The 22,187-nt window shown below is 39.8% G+C and overlaps 1 protein-coding gene across 7 annotated transcripts in view; it reads left to right on the top strand.

Moving 5' to 3' along the window:
• DACH2 (dachshund family transcription factor 2) overlaps nt 1-22,187 on the top strand; it is a 511,793-nt gene that overhangs the window by 403,913 nt on the left and 85,693 nt on the right. For 4 of the 7 annotated variants that reach the window (XM_043492052.1, XM_043492053.1, XM_038416328.2 and 1 more), the window contains 2 exons: nt 3,351-3,486; nt 5,135-5,215. In XM_043492052.1, coding sequence (XP_043347987.1) covers nt 3,351-3,486; nt 5,135-5,215 — 217 coding nt within the window. The remainder of the gene's footprint in view (nt 1-3,350; nt 3,487-5,134; nt 5,216-22,187) is intronic. The other 3 variants (XM_043492054.1, XM_043492056.1, XM_043492055.1) reach the window with 1 other exon arrangement.

Below are 22,187 nucleotides of genomic sequence, written 5' to 3'. Positions count from 1 at the left end.
GACTCATCCATTCCCAGTCTCTATTCAAGCCTAAGTTAATTGTATCCAGTTTGCAAATTAATTCCAATTCAGCAGTCTCTCGTTGGAGTCTGTTTTTGAAGCTTTTTTGTTGAAGTATAGCCACTCTTAGGTCTGTGATCGAGTGACCAGAGAGATTGAAGTGTTCTCCAACTGGTTTTTGAATGTTATAATTCTTGACGTCTGATTTGTGTCCATTCATTCTTTTACGTAGAGACTGTCCAGTTTGGCCAATGTACATGGCAGAGGGGCATTGCTGGCACATGATGGCATATATCACATTGGTAGATGCGCAGGTGAACGAGCCTTTGATAGTGTGGCTGATGTGATTAGGCCCTATGATGGTATCCCCTGAATAGATATGTGGACAGAGTTGGCAACGGGCTTTGTTGCAAGGATAGGTTCCTGGGTTAGTGGTTCTGTTGTGTGGTGTGTGGTTGCTGGTGAGTATTTGCTTCAGATTGGGGGGCTGTCTGTAAGCAAGGACTGGTCTGTCTCCCAAGATCTGAGAGAGCGATGGCTCGTCCTTCAGGATAGGTTGTAGATCCTTGATGATGCGTTGGAGGGGTTTTAGTTGGGGGCTGAAGGTGATGGCTAGTGGCGTTCTGTTGTTTTCTTTGTTGGGCCTGTCCTGTAGTAGGTGACTTCTGGGTACTCTTCTGGCTCTGTCAATCTGTTTCTTCACTTCAGCAGGTGGGTACTGTAGTTGTAGGAATGCATGATAGAGATCTTGTAGGTGTTTGTCTCTGTCTGAGGGGTTGGAGCAAATGCGGTTATATCGTAGCGCTTGGCTGTAGACAATGGATCGAGTGGTATGATCTGGATGAAAGCTAGAGGCATGTAGGTAGGAATAGCGGTCAGTAGGTTTCCGATATAGGGTGGTGTTAATGTGACCATCGCTTATTAGCACCGTAGTGTCCAGGAAGTGGATCTCTTGTGTGGACTGGTCCAGGCTGAGGTTGATGGTGGGATGGAAATTGTTGAAATCATGGTGGAATTCCTCAAGAGCTTCTTTTCCATGGGTCCAGATGATGAAGATGTCATCAATGTAGCGCAAGTAGAGTAGGGGCATTAGGGAACGAGAGCTGAGGAAGCGTTGTTCTAAGTCAGCCATAAAAATGTTGGCATACTGTGGGGCCATGCGGGTACCCATCGCAGTGCCGCTGATTTGAAGGTATACATTGTCACCAAATGTGAAATAGTTATGGGTCAGGACAAAGTCACAAAGTTCTGCCACCAGGTTAGCCGTGACAGTATCGGGGATAAAACCCCTCCAACGCATCATCAAGGATCTACAACCTATCCTGAAGGACGAGCCATCGCTCTCTCAGATCTTGGGAGACAGACCAGTCCTTGCTTACAGACAGCCCCCCAATCTGAAGCAAATACTCACCAGCAACCACACACCACACAACAGAACCACTAACCCAGGAACCTATCCTTGCAACAAAGCCCGTTGCCAACTCTGTCCACATATCTATTCAGGGGATACCATCATAGGGCCTAATCACATCAGCCACACTATCAAAGGCTCGTTCACCTGCGCATCTACCAATGTGATATATGCCATCATGTGCCAGCAATGCCCCTCTGCCATGTACATTGGCCAAACTGGACAGTCTCTACGTAAAAGAATGAATGGACACAAATCAGACGTCAAGAATTATAACATTCAAAAACCAGTTGGAGAACACTTCAATCTCTCTGGTCACTCGATCACAGACCTAAGAGTGGCTATACTTCAACAAAAAAGCTTCAAAAACAGACTCCAACGAGAGACTGCTGAATTGGAATTAATTTGCAAACTGGATACAATTAACTTAGGCTTGAATAGAGACTGGGAATGGATGAGTCATTACACAAAGTAAAACTATTTCCCCATGGTATTTCTCCCTCCCCCCCCACCCCCCACTGTTCCTCTGATATTCTTGTTAACTGCTGGAATTAGCCTACCTGCTTGTCACCATGAAAGGTTTTCCTCCTTCCCCCCCCTGCTGTTGGTGATGGCTTATCTTAAGTGATCACTCTCCTTACAGTGTGTATGATAAACCCATTGTTTCATATTCTCTGTGTGTGTGTATATAAATCTCTCCTCTGTTTTTTCCACCAAATGCATCCGATGAAGTGAGCTGTAGCTCACGAAAGCTTATGCTCTAATAAATTTGTTAGTCTTTAAGGTGCCACAAGTACTCCTTTTATTTAAAAAGTTGTGTGTGCAAACATGCACATGCATATGTTAGCTTTTGCGAGCATATTCATATATTTACTTCTAAAAAATGTTAATGCAGAGTTAACATTGCCTACCTCTGGCAAATCCTTTGATCTATTAAACTTAAACCTCTGAAAAATCAGAATGAGAAGTGTTAAATTAGTCTTACCATAACTGTTTATTTTCAGGACAATCTCCTGATACATGTGGAGTTTAGAGCCCTTTGAAAATTAAAAGCAGGTCGGGGAGGGGGGAGGTGTCTTTTGGGAACCCTTTGACCAGGTGACAACAAATTTGATTCAGAAAGTCAACCCCTACTCCTGATGTGGCACACCAATATTCAAGGCAATTTGATTCCTCCTGTGAGTTTTAGAGCACATTTTTAGAGTATTAGAGAAATTTTGTCTTTACACTGAAATGTTGTGCATTTTTGCATGTGTGGCTTTGGAAATCTGGCTGATATAGCTTTAATGGGGACTAATGAAAGTTCTCAGGTAGACCTAAGATTGTTTTTATGAATTTGCAATTGTTTAGCATTAGTATTTATTTGAATCTGAAATTGCCAATTTAATCTGAATTTGGTATTTGTCTTTTCTGTATCATTTATAGATACAGATAAAACTAGTAATGTACTGAGGAGGAATGTGCATTTTTGAATTAATATGGGTGAAAATGTTACAAAATAAATAGTATTCCAAGTAATTGAATATCTTAAAAAAAACGTTAGCAAGCCGCACAGTAGCTGCTATGTCATGATGATAACGGTGTTATAGCTATGTGGTTACATGATGCCCAGATATTATATGTGTGCAAGACTGTACGGGGTCTTTGAATGTGAGTTCACAAAGGAGCCGAATTAATTTACTTAGCAAAGGAGATTTGCTATTTTAGATAAGTCTTAAGTACATTAAAGAGGCAAGGTGGATGAAGTAATATCTTTTATTGGTCTAACTCCAATGGTGAGTTAGTGAGAGAGACAAGCTCTCCAATAAAAGATATTTCCTCACCCACCTTGTCTCTCTAATATTCTGGGACTAACATGGCTACAACAACACTGCGTACATAAAGTAAATTAAAACAAACTGCACAATTCAACAGACATTATTTTCTTTTCTGTTTTAAGGAGAGGATTCAAGACAGCCCTTCTCCTGCTCCATCTCTGGAAGATAGTCAGAGGCCTGGGAGTCATGCTTCTTCACATCAGAGCAGTAGTGTGTCCAGCTCTCCATCCCAACTTGACAACACACCAGATAGAATTGGTTGGTACTTTATTATTCCCAGCTTCCCCTCACTCAGATAACTACTCTGTGGATTTGAGAAGTGTGCTGTGAAAAATACTTCACTAAAGGAAAATTGACAGTGTTAGTTTTAAAACTGACTCTGTGAAGCAGTCATTTATCATTCAAAAAAATTAGAGAGGCATTAGAGTACAGGATATAAAGCTGCCTGTTCTTCTCATACTTGCTCATTACTTCAGCCTGACCAATCAGATGGCCTGACCAATCAGATGGCTACATATCATGCACACATCAACTCAGTGTCACAGTATATTGCCCCTACTATGATATAACATACACATCTCATATCATCCTTCTAAATGTACATTTGTTGTATTTACCTCAAACTCAGCAAATTATATCATAACTATAATAAAGGAAACTCACCACTTTTTTCCATTGTCATAAGAGTTTTTTATTTCCACCGTAGACATCATGGTCTGTATATTATTTAGACAAAGAATGGCCTTATGCATGAAACACAATTCTGGGATCAGGCTCTCCCATAGACAGCTTGTTTGGCCTTGGTCAAATCTCTGAATCCCTGTGCATGTCAGTTTCCTTATTTGCAAAATAGGATAATATTTCCTCGTTTTACATATTGTCAACAATTAATTCATGCTTGTAAAACTCTCCAGTGCAGGTGATGTCTCTTCATCTGTTTGTACAACACCCAGCACAATAGGGCCTTGATCCAGACTGTGGCCTTTGGATGCCGCTGTTTATAAATGATTATTAATAATAATACACTTGGAGATCCTCTGGGCTCCAGCAGTGTTAGGTATTATTAACTACAATATGGTTACCAAAAAAACCCCAAAACTTTAAGGTGGCACTTAAATTTATGCTGAACCAAATATTTGTCTTTGTCTAATAGTGATGATTACCCATATTGTGCTGGTTTTATAAGGATATATAAATCTTTTTTAACCTTTGCTATTTCCAGTTAAACTCTGTCTAAAGAATTAACATAACATTCTAGCAATTCTCCTGATCTGGAGTGACTTCAAATTCTATAATCAGTTAATTGTGGAGAAGGTAAAGCTTTAATCAAATAAAAACAAAGAAAGTAAGTATCCTGAAATCATAAACGTAACATGTCTTACTGATTTTCCGGGTGGTAAGTAAAGAATTGCTCTCTCAACATCACAAAGGATTGTCTTTTAGTTGTCATCCATCAATTTGGGTTGCTAACCATCTATCTGTATTTCTTTCTTAAGCTAGCTGCATTATAGATAATTACTGATTCTTTAAATCCTCTCATCTATTACACATGTTTTTCCCCAAAATGATTTCTGTGAAGCACTTTTGTAATTAGTTAATTTAGGCATTTTTTATAGGAAATTGCACTCATCCCAATGGTAATTTTTGTTCTGTTCTGGTGTCTTTGTGTAATCAACTTAAGCAAATTTGCTTCTGCTGTTTATGTTAATACTTTCCTGTAAATGTTGAAGATTTGGAATTTAGTAGATGACAATAAATGGCCCACCCCCTTAAGAACTTACTGTATAAGAATGCAAAATTGCCAGAATGTTTGCAGAAAAAAATGTCATTTAATATTTTCATTCTCTATTTTGGCAATTTTTTTCACTGGCAGTGTTACAGAGCTGTGCACTCTGATTTTTTTTAGCTATGCTGACCAATACCAGAGAAGGAGAACTCATTGATCAAGATACTGGGACCAATCTAAAAAAACTCCAGAAGGAGAAAGGTAGAATCATTTATTGTTTTTTATACAGCGTGTGTAAGGAAATTAATAATGCACTTTACCTGCATTGCCCACATTGTATATATCTAGTGGCATAACAGGTTATATTTATAGAGCTGAACACATAATTTGCAATGAATAAGGTATACAGTGATTTTAGCCTGTATTTCTGCTTAGGGAATATAAACAATAAGATCTGTATTTCCTTATATTTATTCATTATTGGAGAAATATTTGGCAAATCTTTTAAATTTTATTAATTGATTATGAATAATTCTCTGCAAATATTGGTTAGCTACTTGGTACTGTTTCTGTTTCTTTACTGGGTGAGCATGGAAGCACCTTCAGTGTTAATACTTGTGCATGTGAAATTTCATTTCTGTGAATGCTTTTTAGGCAGTATGTTTGTTTTCTGCAAAAAGTGATACCAGTCAACTCAGTTGCTCAAGTTGGGGGTGACATTGTTGGCAAATGTTAACTAGGTCCCCCTGCTGCTAATGTCAACAAAGAGTTGAGGCTTTTGCAGGTTCCAGTCTTAGGCAGGGACGTGTGGGCTGCTTCTGGGAGCAGCGCTGGGCCAGGGCAGGCAGGGAGAAGAGGTTCTTTCGACCCCTGATTTCTTCTACCCTGGGGAAGGGAATGCATGTTCTTACCTTTACTGATCTGTGTCTCTAGCGGTCACTGCCCTTTCCTCTTCCTCACCCATTTTCTGATATTTCTCTAGTCATTGCAGTTCTTCTTCAAGGAACCCAATGATGGGCCCTATTGAGCTCATTTGAGAACTCGTAATGAGTTCATGGAATACCTTGTGTTCATATGCCCCCTGGGCCCTTATGCAGTCCTTCCCTGTTGTCCCCTGTTGTTTCCTGTAACAGTTTGTATTTGTGTAGGCAGTGTTGAAAAACCAATAGCTAAATAGTAGTTACTCAGTACACCAAGGGTTCTCAGCCTTTTTCTTTCTGAGGCCCCCCACAATATGCTATAAAAATTCCAGGGCCCAGCAAGGCAGGGAGGACTCTGGGCTAGGAGCGGGGTAGCAACCCTTGGGCATAGGTGAGTTTGACTTCTATTTTGGATGGGCCAGTGGGGCTCGAGCCAGCTCCGCACGGCGGCGTCTGGGGAGGGAGCGCCCCTCCACCCCCTGACTCACCTAAGCAGGCCACTCAGTCTGCCTGGGTTGTGGGGGAGGGGGCGCAACCAAAAATTATAACTCAAAGGTGGGGAGCTCACCTCAACAAGTTTGAAAAGAGCTTAGGATGCAGGGGTAGTTAGGGGTTGTGTGCAGGCAGGGGTTGGCTCAGTGTGCAGGGCGGGGTAGTGAGTAGCTCAGGGTGCAAGTAGGGAGTAGCTAGGGGCTGCGTGCAGGCGTGGGGGTAGCTCTGGGTGCAGGGAGGAGGGTAGCTAGGGGCTGTGTGCTGGGAGGGCTCCCCTGTGGTCCCTGTTCTGTGGGGGCTCGGCTAGCCACAGAGCCGGGTCCCCTGCCCAGGCGGCTCTTACTGGCTGCGTGAGAAAAGGGAGCTGGGAGCTGAGGAGCAGCTTCAACCCCCTGCAGCAGCAGGAGACGAGGGAATGCCACCAGAGCCCCAGCAAAAGCAGCAGCTGTCCCGCACTGCCTGGCTCCCCGCCTCCAACCTGGCCGGGGGCAGGGAGAGAAGGAGGTGGAAGGGGAGGGGCATGGAGCTGCCCCGGGACTGCCCTGCTTTTGCACTGTAGTTTCGTGGTGGAGGGGGAAACACCCGCCATGTCCCCCCACCTCTGCCCATGGGATCAGGGCTTGAATCCCACGAGGCTGGGTCTTGGGCTCTGGGTTTTAGCCGCGGGGCCCCACGGACCACCTGAAAGGGTTCATGGGACCCCCTGTTGAGAACCGCTGCATTACACCTTCCTTCTTAAAATAACAAACTGCCTTTACTTCAGTAATTACATAGATGAGTATTTTAGTCTGAACCTGGAAGTGTGGTTGATTTTTAATTTTGTTGAAGCATGCATGGTTTCCTGCCACATGTTTAGTCATTTTTCAGTGAAACAATGCAATATGCCCTATGGGGCTCCAAGATGCAAATCATATATTTGGCTGATAGCAGTTGTCTGTCACACAAGGCAGAGCACATCCTGTATAGTTTACTGAACTACAAAAAAGTCATCCCAAAAACCCAAAACCCATATAAAATTCATTTTAAGAACTTAAACTCAAATCCGGACTTTCTGTAGTAATTTAATATCGCTTGTAACTTTTTGCATGAACAGGGGTATAAACACCAATGTCCTAGCCAACTTCCCATAAAGTTTCAATTTATATAGTAATCTTCATTTCTTGGCCTACATTTTTATGTAGTGTTGTTTTGTTTCATTCACTAAGTGCCACATATATACCCATATATGTTATACAAGTGCTTGAAGGATGTTTAGGATGAAATTGCTGTTTAGAGATTGGTGCAAACACAAATTCCAGATCACTACTGTCTACCCAACCCTTTCAAAAATCTTGAATCAGGCCTTCCCCAAAATTCATGAGTTTGGCTCAAAAATTATGAGATTTTTTTTAAAAAGGGGTGAGAGGTTATTTTTATTTTATTTGTATTTGCCTTTTCATTTTTCAGCCTTTATGGTGCACTTGGATCACATTTTCAAACTTTTCTCTGAAATCATGATGTATAGAAACTTCTTTTAAAAAAAATTTAAAACCGTCCTGTAATCCCATGACTCCAGGAGCTGGAACTTTATGAAAAATACTAAATATCATGAGGCTCAGGATAAAATTATGAACGTTGGCAACACTGTTTATCCAAATAATTCCAAACTTAATTCACATCTAGCATGGTGATTGGCCTCCATGTTTATTTTACAGTTCCTGGTAAAATCTATTTTACTTTAGCTATAGTGATCCAATGGTTGCCCCATGATGATGATTAGCTTTTGAAAACCCCTAAACTTTCTAGCCTAGGCCTTTCTCTTGTGCTATGTAAATGTCACAATATTATTCCTCACTTAAAGTATCTCATCCTTAACATGAACTTTATTCCCAACGGTTGGTTCTTGCACACAGGCAGCACATTGCCACATAAGATGAAAAATGGACTGCAGAATTTGTGCATCTGCAAATTAGCTGATTTTAAAAGTTACACAGTAATTTGTACCAACATATTTGAGAGCAGCATGTCACACCTCTCCGTGAAATCATGGTTTTAGCACATAGGTGAGGCAGTAATAGAAGATGGTGAGATATGTTGAACTGCTCAGCAAATACTACAGATATCATTTGTATAAACAGTGAGCTTCATTTTTCAAACACTGCCACTGCCTTTAGCAAGGCAAAATATATTTACCAGAGAAAAGATTAGGAAGGAATGTAGTTAAAGAAAAGTATCAACATTTATTAAGTATGACAAGTAAGCACTTTACAACCGTGGCAAACATATGTTTTCACATCTGTTTTGAGTAATATCATCATGATTTAAAAATGATTTATATCTGTGTATGCCATAAAATGCCAGCTTTGCTGTAACTTGGAAATTTTCAGACAATGAAGAAATTGTTATTGAAGACATGTATAGAACATGGGTTTTTGTGACATACAGCTTTTTATAACTTATACAAATCTGAGCCTTCTGACACAATTAGGGGAGTAACAAAATGAAAATTAACTAACTAAAATTCAGCAGCTGGAGTTACTAATGTAAAATCTCAGCACAAGAAACAATAAGAGCTTATCCTAGTAGTTATCAATGAATGCTGTTATCACGTTAAAATAAGCAACTTTCAGGCATTTTCTATTCCCGTCGTATAGAATGATGTCAGAAACAGACAAAATATATGCTTTAATCAAAATAATTTTGATTTAGTTAGTCTTGAAGAGAAAAATAGCTTTAAAATACATGTAGTGCAGTTGTTATTATATGGCAATCTGTATATACAGATCTGTATAATATAGATTACAGATTATCATTTTATGTTAATAAAAATACCACAGAGGTGTCAGGACACCAGATGGCTCAGAGGATTAGTGATAGGTTACAGAGATTTTCACCTTCATGCTGGCAATTCACATTTAGTAGGGTCAGCAGTGAGTAATAAAACTGTGGCTGTTGGCATATAGTTCCTGATTCTTCAGGGTATTTAAGCATGTGCATAACTTATAGCTTGCTAAAGGAGAAACAGCATGAACGCTCACATATAGTGGGGCTTTTAATACTCGAATTGAACAGTTCTGAAGTTCCCTTTGGTGGATGACTGTTGTGTTTATACATACTAACCAGTATATTACATGTGGCTGAAAACCATATTTAAAGGTTGTTTTGTAGTTCATTTGAAATTATTTGGTGGGCTCTTACCAAGGAAACTAGTTGAGCTGGGCAAATTTTCCACAAAAATTTTCCACAAATATTTGCAGATATTAAAGTGAACTTTGAGCTCAAATGGAGATGGTATCTTTTGTGTGGGACAGGACAGAGAATAGGCTTCCCAAACTCTTCCCCAGAACCCTGTCACTGAGACAATTAAATAAACTAGACAAGAATATTTGACCATTACCTTCGCAACTAGGATCGTACATGAACCTGCAGTTACTATGTGTGACTATATGAAGAGAAAAATTAATTTAGACTCTACACCCAGGGTAGGTTTATTGAAAGCCAAAGACTACCTCTGCTTCTAATGAAGTCATTGGGAGTAAAGGTAGGTCAATGATAAGCACTTTTAAAAATCCCACCCCAGCTAATAAAACCAACCAATAAATCACGCATTGGCCTATTTTTTCTAGCACAGATTCCCTGTGCTTTCCTAAAAAAGTTTTAAAATTTTATTTAGTATCCTAGTCTAGTATTCCCTGCCTTTTCTCAAAAACTGCTCCCTTACGCTGAAGGGTTCAAAGCCTCCCAGCAGCTTTTTCCTGACGGAGTTAAATAGAAACAATACTGTATCTTTTGGCCAGTCACAACTACCATCACAGTACAAATCTGGAATATCGAGTATCAGATATTTTCTGTGAACTATTCACAACTGAACAACAAAGTAAAAACCTTGCAAGAAAAAGTTGTGTAAATGTGAATAATGGAATCGGGAGATCGTTTGACAAGCTCATGGTCATATTTGGAGCTGAAAAAGAAACTAGATTCGTTGAAAAAATTATTTGCTCTGAATTAGTTGCCCAGTTCTGGAAACTGCTCTCTAGCACTCTCTAGGCACTTAGGCAAAGCCCTGTGGGATATGTTCTACTTTTTCTACAGAGAGTTTTGGTCTCCAGAGCTGTGAATTTGGCACCTATTACTTTCCTTTTTCTTTTTTTGAAAAATACTCTTCCCATATTATTCAAAGGGAACTGGGGATTTTTGCATCTTTTCTGTCAACCGAGGCATCTATAGAAGTTCTTCTGAAAGTGACAGAAATATTTACAGTTGGCTGGAAGCTTGAGTACCTGTGGGGGAAACCTCCCATTCGGTGTCCAACATTCTTGGAACTACCTCCAAGAGTAGGATGTCATTACCAATTCTCAGTGGTCGGCTATAGCCCATTAAGATTGCTTGCTCCACCCCTGCTCTTGCCAGCCTATTTCCAAAAGGGCAGACAAATTATAAGAGAGATCCTTGGAGGGGTTTTCATATTTTCACATATGAGGCAACTGCAAAATTAGCTGTTTTGTTTAACACATTTCATTACATGACAACAGACTTTTATACAGTTTGAATTAATCATTGCCAAAGGAGGAGTGGGTTGTTTAAGTGTGATGGGAAGAGTAAATACAGGTGCAGACCACCTGAAACAGCAACTGGCACCATGCTATATGGAGGATGTGCTCTCTTGAGACCGAACTTTTCCACCAATTAAACTGAAAGCATCCAGATGGAGGATGGAATAAGCAAAGAATAAGCCAGGAATAAGCAAAGAACTGAAGGGCATGAAGCTGAAATACAGAAAGTGCACAGTATATGTCAACACCTATTCAAAATTTTCATGATGGTATATCTTATCTGTGTTGTCAACATACCAGTATTTCACAACATGTTCAAGACATTCTGTGAAACAAGAAATATTTAATTCTTTTTCTTGTGAATGTTCCTCTTGAAAAATATTGAAGACTCCCAAATTAAAAATAAATTCATGTTCCTTTTGATATCGCTCACCGTGCACACTACAGACTCTTGGGTCATTTCATAATAGTTGAAAGAAATAATATATTAGCGTTAAAAGAAAGTCATAGGGGTTTCATTTCACCAGATCCTGTGCCATCCAGGTGTCCATATACAGCTTTGACCGCTGTTCAGATTCCAGGTCCATCTTTGGATCAGAGGAGGACTTTTACTTTGGTGGCTGATGTACGTCGTTCTGCTTCCAAGCATTCCTCAGATTTCAGTAAGAAACAGATGATCTCAAAGAAGAGACAAGCTTTGAGGGCTGCATCACCTTCACCTGAAAAAAGGAGATGACAGATTATTAGTTTTTCTCTGGATCTGTCTGTATCTCTTCCTCCTCCTAAGATTCCTACAGGGTCTCCATGAAGAGGTTTCTCTCCATCTTCCGGGTCCATTGCTGGTTCTGGTGCAGTCCATCATGGATCTGAGGCTTTATCCATTTCCAGAGTAGGATAGAGGAAGAATAAAGAGACCTGTTTCCCCTTGTTTCATGCTACCTTTTGATCCTCTTCTGCAGGTATGTTCCCAAATACCAGTTGCTGGGGAGAGAGGCAGTCCTGGCTCATTGGCTTTATTGGAGGCCACCGTGGGAATCCTTCAGTTGTCCTCCTGATGTTTCATCTGTAAAGGATCTGTCAGGGGAGGAAACCTCAGATCCACTTCTACCAGACAGGGGTGCCATCTGAGGAAGAAGATGGCTTTTTTTTTTTTAACACAGACGATGATCTTGATTTGTCACCAGATGAGCTTCTGCCTCTTCCTCTTCTGCAGATGTTTTGCATTTTCATGACCTGGTGGATTGCACGGCGTCCACATTGAACTTCCCTTCAGTACCTGTGGGGGAAACCTCCCATTCGGTGTCCAACATTCTTGGAACTACCTCCAAGAGTAGGATGTCATTACCAATTCTCAGTGGTTGGCTATAGCCCATTAAGATTGCTTGCTCCACCCCTGCTCTTGCCAGCCTATTTCCAAAAGGGCAGACAAATTATAAGAGAGATCCTTGGAGGGATTTTCATATTTTCACATACACCCTGAACCTAATTCACTGGCTGTGGCCGCAGCCAGTAGTAGATTGAGGTCTGGACAAGCACTTTCCACTCCTGACAGAGAAAGGAAAAGGATTGATTTCCTAGAGAGAAAGGTGTTCTTCTTTTCCTGTCATGGTATTAAGGTGGCAAACTACCAAGCAGTTATGGCCCACTATGAGTTCTACCAGTGGGAAAACAGGGTATGGTTTGTGCAGGATTTGCAGGAAGACAAAAGGAGAATGGCAGATGTGGTTATAATGGAAGATCAAAATGTGGCAAAGCATGCTTTCAGGGCTCCATTTGATGCCTCAGACTCTTCTGCTAGAGCATTGACTTCTGTAGTTATTTTAAGGAGACAGTCCTCTGCTTTTGCTTTGGATACAGTAGAACCTCAGAGTTACAAAAACCTTGGGAATGGAGGTTGTTCGTAACTCTGAAATGTTCGTAACTCTGAACAAAACATTAGAGATGTTCTTTCAAAAGTTTACAACTGAACATTGACTTAATACAGCTTTGAAACTTCACTATTAAGAAGGAAAACGCTACTTTCCCTTTATATTTTTAGTAGTTCATGTTTAACACAGTATTATACTGTATTTGCGCTTTTATTTTTGTCTCTTCTGCTGCCTGATTGTGTACTTCTGGTTCCAAATGAGGTCTGTGATTGACTGGTCAGTTCGTAACTTTGGTGTTTGTAACTCTGAGGTTCTACTGTACTAGAATTAAAGTGGAGGATCTCCCCTTTGAAGAGGATGGCCTTTTCAGAGAAAAGATGGATGAGTGGCTGAAAAATGTGAAGGACACAAGATGGACGTCCTGCTCTTTGGGTTTGATTTCTTCTAGGATATCCTTCTTCTCTTTCCTTCTCTTATCAGAGACAGCATTATCTGCCATCTTCAACTTATTTTTCATCAAATCAAAGATGTCTACAACAGCACAGCAGGCTACATTTTTCCAGAGCCAACACAGAGAGAAGTCTTTTAAATCAAGGTTTAAATCTAAGCAAACTGCTCTCTCCCTTTCATCTTGGTTGAACAGCAAGCCTCAGAGTTGATATGAGGATCAAGAGTCAAGAACCAGTCAGCACAGCCCCTTCCCTTCTTCTGTTTTGAGGCTGGTTAGCCCATTTTATCAGCAAATGGAGGCTTCTTACACTGGACAAATGGGTCCTAGGAATTATAGAGAAGGGCTATGTCATTAAATTCAAGAAACTATGCTCTTTAATTTCCCCCAACCTTGCCTTTTCAGGGAACCTTCTATGAAGCTATTCTACATTCAGAAGTGCAAAAGTTGCTTCTGATAGGGGCTGACAAGGAGGTATCCGGGCACCTGGGGAAGCTTTAGATACTTTCTGTTGCAGAAAAAGGAGGGGGAAGTTCCTCCAATATTAGATTTAAGAAACCTGAACGTTTGGAAGTTTGTTTCGTGTTCACTTTGGCTTCCATAATCCCTTTGCTTTCAACTGGGGAATGGTTTGTGACTCCCAATTTAAAGGATGGATATTTTCATATCTCTATTTGATACAGTCATCAAAAGTATGCGATGATGCAATGCCATTTCCATTACGAGGTGCTTCCATTTGGCCTGTCCAAAGCACCAAGAGTTTTTATGAAGTGGGTAGTGGCTCATATTTGAATCACTGACTGTTTAAGGCCATTGTTCACATGGATCTGTTAAGCCACATTGTTTTTACACCTTTTTTAGACCTGGGATTACGTATGAATGTGAGAACTTCTGTTTGAACTCAGAGAATTTTATTCATAGGCTCCATGTGGGATTTGGTAGCAGGGAAAGCCTTTTTTACCAGATGACAGTTGTTTTTTTTTTAATTTTTCAATATGTTTTAAACATTTAAATATATCAAACTCAGAATGTAATTTTCTTTCTGGATCTCATGGGTGTCATGACAGCTGCTACTTACGTGACTCTGTCTGCATGTCTCAGAATGAGGCCAGTGCAGCATTGGATGTCTCAGGTCTACAGACCAAATGTGGACAATTTACAGATGTTAGTCAGCATGCCTTGAAATATTCTGGATTCATTGACATGGTAGTTAGTCAGAGCATATGTTCTCAGAGATGTCCAGTTCAGTCCTCCTTCACCATCAGTGAGGGGTAACTTCTGATGTATCAGTGGAAACACATCTGAGTCATCTTACAGTTGGAGGTCACTGGACTTCTCAGGAGAGAGGCCTGCACATCAGTGTGTTGGAGTTAAGCGCTATTAGTCTGGCCCTCAGATCATTCCTCCTTCCCTAAAGTACTAATGGACAATACATCTGCTATGCATTATGTGACACAGCAGGGTGGCGGGGAGTGCTCACTGTGTTCAGCTCTGTACAGAGGCAATCAGATTATGGGACGGGTGTATTCTCCATGACATTTATACAATGGCCCTGAATTTAGCAGGAGAAAACAGTGTGGTTATAGATCATCTCAGCAGGGACAGCTGTCAGATGCACAAATGGTCCCTGAAGGATCAGTTGAATCAGAGCATCTTTTCCAGTTGGGTCAGCCAGACGTGAACCTATTTGCTATGAGGTTCCACAGAAAGTGTTGCCGTTTTCACTCATGAGTGGGAAGGGATAGTCAGTCCATCTTGAGTGCTTTCATTCTGCACTGGAGAAGAGGCCTTCTCTATGCTTTCCTCCCTTTCTATTAATCCAGAAGTTGGTAAGGAAGATGTGTCAGAACAGGGCAAAGATAATTCTGATTTCCCTGGTGTGGCTTTGTCAACAGTGGTTGACGATTCTATTTCAACTGTCCAGCTGCATCTTCCGTGTCTTCCTCTGTCTCCAGACCTTCTGTCTCAGTAACAGGATACTTCATCTGGATCCTGATGGCGTGGGCAATCAGACTTTGACTCTGTCTACTCTTGAACAGTCACATTCCTTGTCAGCGCAAGCTACAGTGCTTAATTTTAGAAAGCTCTCTATCAGAAAGTGCTATTATTTGAAATGGTCCAGCTTCGGGGCTTGGATGCAGGGAAAATCCGATTCTCCTGTCTCAGCTTCTATATCTTTGAAATATTTATTGCCCTTAAAAACAGAGGGATTATCTAACTCACCTTTTAAAGTTCATTTGGCAGCTATATCAGTTTACCATCTTTTGGTTGATTGTAGATTGCTGTATGTGCATAATAGAGTTAAGAAGTTTATGAAGGGGCTGTCTAATGTGTATCCTCCTTTAAGAAATCCTGTACTCCCTTGGGATCTTAAATTGGTCTTACCTACACTCATTAAACCACCTTTTGAACCCTTGGCAGAGAGTTCTCTGTATATTTCTCTCTTAAGGCATTCATTATTGCCATAACATCAGCCAGAAGGGTGAGTGAATTAAATGTATTGATGGCTGATCCACCATTTATATCTTTTTGTAAAGATAAGTTTCAGAGTAGCAGCCGTGTTAGTCTGTATTCGCAAAAAGAAAAGGAGTACCCGTGGCACCTTAGAGACTAACAAATTTATTAGAGCATAAGCTTTCGTGAGCTACAGCTCACTTCATCGGATGCATTTGGTGGAAAACTCTCCTCTGTTTTTTCCACCAAATGCATCCGATGAAGTGAGCTGTAGCTCACGAAAGCTTATGCTCTAATAAATTTGTTAGTCTCTAAGGTGCCACGGGTACTCCTTTTCTTTTTGTAAAGATAAGGTGGTTCTTAGATCTGATCCCAGGTTTTCCCAACAGTGGTTTCTGAATTTCACTTCAGTCAGACAATTAATATGCCTATTTTCTTTTTCCAAAGACACATTCTAATAAGGGGAAATCTGTTTTAGATACTGTGCAAGAAGAGCTCTCACGTATTACTTAAACAGATCTAAAAGTTTTCATATATTCATCTAGATTATTTGTGTTTTATGCTAAGAATCACCATGGGTTATACTGACAGGTTTCAGAGTAGCAGCCGTGTTAGTGTGTATTCGCAAAAAGAAAAGGAGTACTTGCCACAAGTACTTTTCCAAGTACTCCTTTTCTTCATGGGTTATACAGTGTCTTCCCAGACTATTTCTAGATAGATTAAAAAATGTATTGTTCAATGTTACACATTAGCAGAAATTCCTGTAATTACCATGGTACAGTCTTGTTCCACCAAAGCTTTGTCAGTGTCTTTTGCTTGCTTTAAGCAAATCCTGGTTACTGAAATTTGCAGAGCTGCAACCTGGAGTTCTATATACATTTTTACTAAACGTGCTTTTGATTTGGCTTCAAGGGCTGATGCTAGATTTGACAGAGAATTTCTTATTGTCTCCATTACTGTATCTTCAAAATCTTGTAGAGTTTTGTCCCTTCTAAGAAAGTGCGCATGTGTATGCCTGTGTGTATGGGCCTGCACATGCTGCTCAGGCATGCATGCTGAGAAGGATTAGTTTCTGATATGATGTATTCATCAATATGAGTTGACCTGGTCTGGATTAGACCATCCCTGTTCGAAAGTTTGGCTTCCCCTAACAGCACATTTTATTGAAAAAACCGCTGATGTCAGGAAGGACAATGAAGGCTGAGGTCAAACATCATACTTCATTGGAAAACTTTTTTAGAAGCTAGCAATTTCAGCTTCCAAGGAAAGTGTATACTATCAGCAAAGAAATTTTTGGTAGTTTTCATTGCATCTGATTTGAGGCCAAGGTAAAAGAACAAAATTAAATAAATAATAATAATTAAATAATTTCCCCCAAATGTCTGCAGTACCTGGGAAAATCTCAAAGAAATCTATGGCAGTTGCACTTTTTTAACCCTACATTATGTTTGCAATGGTTATGTTCTGAAGTAGATTAACTATGAAGTCTTTCATGATACTCATGGATAGGTGTGACTGTCCCAATTAAACTTCACTAAAATCTTGATTAACACACTATAACTGGCAGTATATTTTTATTTTAAAAGTGCAGATTCTGACAACACATTCATATCAGTTTTATATCATATAGAAATGGTGACTAGATGACTTACAGAGTTGGGTAATGGGATCTGGAACTCTTTGAGATATCAGTTCTTAACCCAGAAAAGGGCTGGAGCAATGAAAATCTTTCCTGTCTGAGGAGTGCTTATTAACGAATATATAAAGAGTCTTGGTGGTCTGTCCATTTCCCGTCACAGAGGAGAGACCACATGTTGAATAAACATGATGACTGACCAAACTGACCAGTCCAAGAGGGTGGTCCCTTTAGGTAAGGTTTAGATAAAGCAGAGCAATGTTGAGAAACTTGCACTGATGCTTTTCATGTTGTCACTGCTACATGGACAATTAGAGAACTTCAGTTTCTAGGGCTGCAAATCCTTTACAAGCTCTAAATTAATTGTAATGAAATATAGTAAAGTGTGTTCATTGTTCAGAGAATAGTTATAAGAAAAGGAGTACTTGTGGCACCTTAGAGACTAACAAATTTATTTGAGCATAAGCTTTCGTGAGCTACAGCTCACTTCATCGGATGCATTCGGTGGAATAGTTATAGTAATTGAATTGTAGAGTTAAGAGACTGATTCTTGACCCCCTGCTTTGTCCCCTTTGCATCACTCCTGTGGCACAAAAGGTCAGAAAGTCACCTTAAAATGGCTGCTGAGGATTCCTATTGCTTACTGGAAAATGTGGCTGATGTGGTACCAGTGGATCTGGCCCCATATGATCCTCTCGTGATCCCACATCCAGAGTAAACGCATTCCTGGAGCATAGGAAGGGGTCGTGGCCAGAGGGCCTTTCTTGGGTAGCGGCTCATATTTGGATGACACCTGGAAAACCTTCTCTGACATTTCTGACCAAACCCTTGTCCCTGACTAGCTGTGGGGAAGGCAAAAAATACCCACTGACCTGGCCAGTGTGGTGGAGTGGGAAAAATTCCTTCCGATGCCAAAGGAACAGGGCAACTAGTGTAATGTCCCCAGGTGATCATATGGTGAACGGGGTGGTGTTGTTGGTTGAGGTAGAAGAAGAGAGTTCCTACCATGATGTACAAATACCTCCCATCCCTGGACACATGTTGGGTTAGCGTTTCCCCATCCCTGATCCTGCCACTTCCCTTTCCCCCTGCCTCCCTATCCCGGCACTGTTCAGTTGAGTATCCCATTCCCCCTCACAATTCCTTTGAATGCAACTCTGAGAAGAGCCCTCAGTTTCTTTCTCTAGTTAGCCGAAGACTCACCGCATCCAGTTGCAGTGAGCACATTTTCTCTCTCTCTCTCCTTTAATAATAACCCTTTGAGTATTTTTTAAAAGACAACGCCCCCCCACCCCACCGTTCCTTTAGGGCCTATGTCACATCTTACATAAGAGCAGAATAAGCACCATGATCTCTCTCTCTCCCTCCATCTTATTTGTAAAGTATCCATTGATGTAGTATCAAGATCCACATATCTGTTTCCTGTTGATGACTAGAGGTTTGAGAACACAAACACATCCTTTACTTGCACCTCTAAAATATTTGTGTTCCTACCCTACTAGGATATAATTTCCTGGCATAGAACATAGTAAACGCTTCTGCAGATATTTAGGAAAGTGAATATACCTCTTATTGGTAGTTATCTATGCTTGAAATTGATAGGAAGGCATGAATCTAGAATAAGTGTGCTCTTCATTATATTTCAGGCATTGCATTGGGTTACATCTATTAGAGTGCATGATATCTTGTTAGCAGAGCTGATATGACCTGAATGCTGACCTCAAAAACCACTGGGGCTGCAGAACATCGGGAGGTCTGGACTATAGCCGGTTCAGGTTACGATTTCAAGGAAATTAGGTTTCATGTTGGGGTAGTGGGCAGGGACTTCACTACTGTCTTACTGTACTAAGTACCTGTTCATTGTAACCATTTTTCTTTCTGGTGATGGGCAGTTTTATAGTAACATTTTAGTATTAGTCCATATAAACAGTTTTGAAATATTGTGTCCTTTACTTGGAAGAATAGAATAGGTGCCTGGAAGCAATGTACAAATACGCTTTTGGGGCAATTTTTGGTCTAAAAATGCATATTTAAAAGTACAAGAACAAAAAGCACCTGCTTTTAAGTATCTTTTCAGAAAGCCACCCCCTGCAGCCTTCTGTAAATTCAGCACTGTATGAGGTGGTTTATATCTGGTATTCTTTTCTGACTCTTACTACGGTAATACGTTAGCTTGGTATTACTTGTGAAGTAGACATGTGAGTGCAACAGCTTGGGAGCCAGCAAATGAGCAAGACATCATAAATGGTACATAAAATAGTGAGTATTAGGAAGGAATAATTAATCCAAACATACAGGGATGAGAAGAGGAAACCCTATATTTTTTACTTTTGTCGTTTTGTGATCCTGGTCAGATTCACTTAGGGTCCTTTCAATTTTGTGTTAGAGTATCTCCCTTTCAAAGTAATCTCTCCCCTAAAAATGTTTGGGAAAAATATGCAAAATTGTTGAGAAGATTTGACTTTTCCAACTGGTTCGTTACCCCATATTCCACTCCGTCTCCAATACCTACCCCAACTCTACAATGAATTAGTTATACCCCCCAAAAAACCCATGACTTATCAGATTACACCAATAGGTTGTACATGGAGTGGTATGATCTGACAAGTTACAATGAAAGGGAATGTGAAAGACAGGAAATTTAAGCATTGTTAGACTATCATTTTCAAAAGCACCTCATTGCTTTCAATGAGACTTAGGCTCCTATGTATCTAACTCACTTTTGGAAAATGGGAATTAGGCTCCTAAATCACTTACACATTTTTGAAAATTTTACTCAGTTGTAAAAGATTGCTAATAGCCCTCATGGCAGTGAGAATCAGTTTGTATACATTTTTCCTATCTCCAAAGTTTGTCTTTAGAAACACATACTCAAAAAAATCAGGCTATATGTCTGAGAAAACTGACAAGTGGAGAGGGAGTATCAGCACGAAAAGACACATCAACATCTAATCTTTTTGGCCACGAAAAAGATATAGAAACTGAAAACTAGTGAATTCAGAAGCTAAAGTGTGAATTATTATTCAAGTATGTTAATCCTTATCATGCTCCTTTTAACAAACTTGTTCTCTGTATGTGGTTTTGAAAACACCACCTAGTTTATTTTTTCCTTTTGCTATTTGAGTTAATTCTACATAAGTTTCTAAAGCAGATTTTTTTCTAATTGAAAGAATGGACTTTCCCAAAGAATACAGTGTGTAATTTAATGAATAAAATCCTGCTTCCAGGTGCAGTTCAAGATATTGTTTCCAAACTATAAAACCTTTGATATGGTGTTGCACTTTTCTATTTTAGGTTAATGCCCTGTATTGCTGTGCAAAATTATATCTAGAATCAGCTCATATGAATTTGCTGGAAATCCCTAGATATGTATGGCTAGGATTAGAGACAGGGCATTTTCAGAGACAAAGACAGTTCACTAGAGCTATTTTTAAAAGAATAATTTTGAATGCTGACAGGATGCTGGCAAAAGCATTAAACCAGGATTATTTAATTTATTTATTTACTTATTTATTATTAATCATTTTTAAAGGTGGAGAGTGATCACAGTGTTGCTGGTTTTTTCTCCTTCATGCCATCTAGACAAAAGAGTGAAGGAAATGTACAGAGTAAAGGATGCCAGTCGCTGTTCGACTTTTGATATTGTTGTCATATAGCTTTAAGCATTAGACAGAAAGGGATTCAAATGGAAAGGAGAAATGAAATATTATTTTTTAGAAGGAGTGTGTTTTCCACAAATGTACATGTTTTATAGAAGACAACATACCGTCATAAAATTAAAACAAAGTTAATAATAAATATGTGGAAGAGCCGCAGGAGAGACTTACAGTGATGGGCACCAGTACAAAACCCTTTGATAGAAGATAAAGCTATTCAATGTTTATAAGTTAATAAAGTGAGTAGTAAAAGGCAGTTTTATTTTTACAAGAATATTCATTACTAGCGTGTCTCTGAACAATACAATATATTGAAATCTAATCAAAGAATTAGTTGGGGCACATTTTCTTGTAGTGTTAATAAGTACTTACCTATAATATACAAATTATTTTTGCACACTTATGGAATAAAGAATAATGTTCTGTAATATTTACTGCTAATATACTATATGTCAACAATAATATAAATCGGGTTTCAGTTATCTTGTATGTGTGTATATATGTGCAACTTATGTGCATTATCATATACAAAAAGTAGATGATATATTCCTTGCAACATCTGAAAAATATTGTTATAAAACTATAAGTGTGCAGTCTATATTAATAAGTGTGTTAATATATGTATATGTTGTTTTATTAGTGTTTTGACCAGTGAGTTCTGACTATGTGGCTGTATGGGCTAACAAACTGTAGTGCTGGGTAAACATCTAAAGTTTCAGAGATTTGATTTGCATAACTTTCTCTCTCTGACCTTCAACAGGCTCCTTGATCCCTGTCAACTTCCTTTCTTGACCGCGTCCCCTCTCTAATTTTCCACAGCCATCAACAAGCCTGTTACCTTTGGAAATATCACACTGGGGAATTATTTCAAATATGTTGCTCTTTCTGCTGGGCTTTGGGTGGTTAGTCTATCCACATTGCTTACATAAATATTTCCCTGGCTCAGAAGCATCCCACAATGTGTTGCCGGTTTTAATCTCTGGAAAGTTCCAGAACTCTGAAGATCTGGGGTCTGACTCGCCACTCACTTAAAAGTTCATTGACTTAAATGGAATTACTCCAGATTTTTACATGCATAAGTGAAAGCTGTTGGGGGACCAGTTTTTCATCCTCACCTGCAAGGCTCTGTATATCCTCCTGTCACTCTCTTCCCATTTCCTACTCCTCTACTGCCTGAAGCCTACTTCTTAAATACCACCACTACTTCTTCATGTCACTTCCTGCACT

This window comes from Dermochelys coriacea, chromosome 9 (assembly GCF_009764565.3).
Source record: "Dermochelys coriacea isolate rDerCor1 chromosome 9, rDerCor1.pri.v4, whole genome shotgun sequence".
Taxonomy (NCBI): Eukaryota; Metazoa; Chordata; order Testudines; family Dermochelyidae; genus Dermochelys; species Dermochelys coriacea.
Note: the sequence above shows the minus strand (reverse complement) of the source record. Positions and strands in the feature narration are given on the sequence as shown.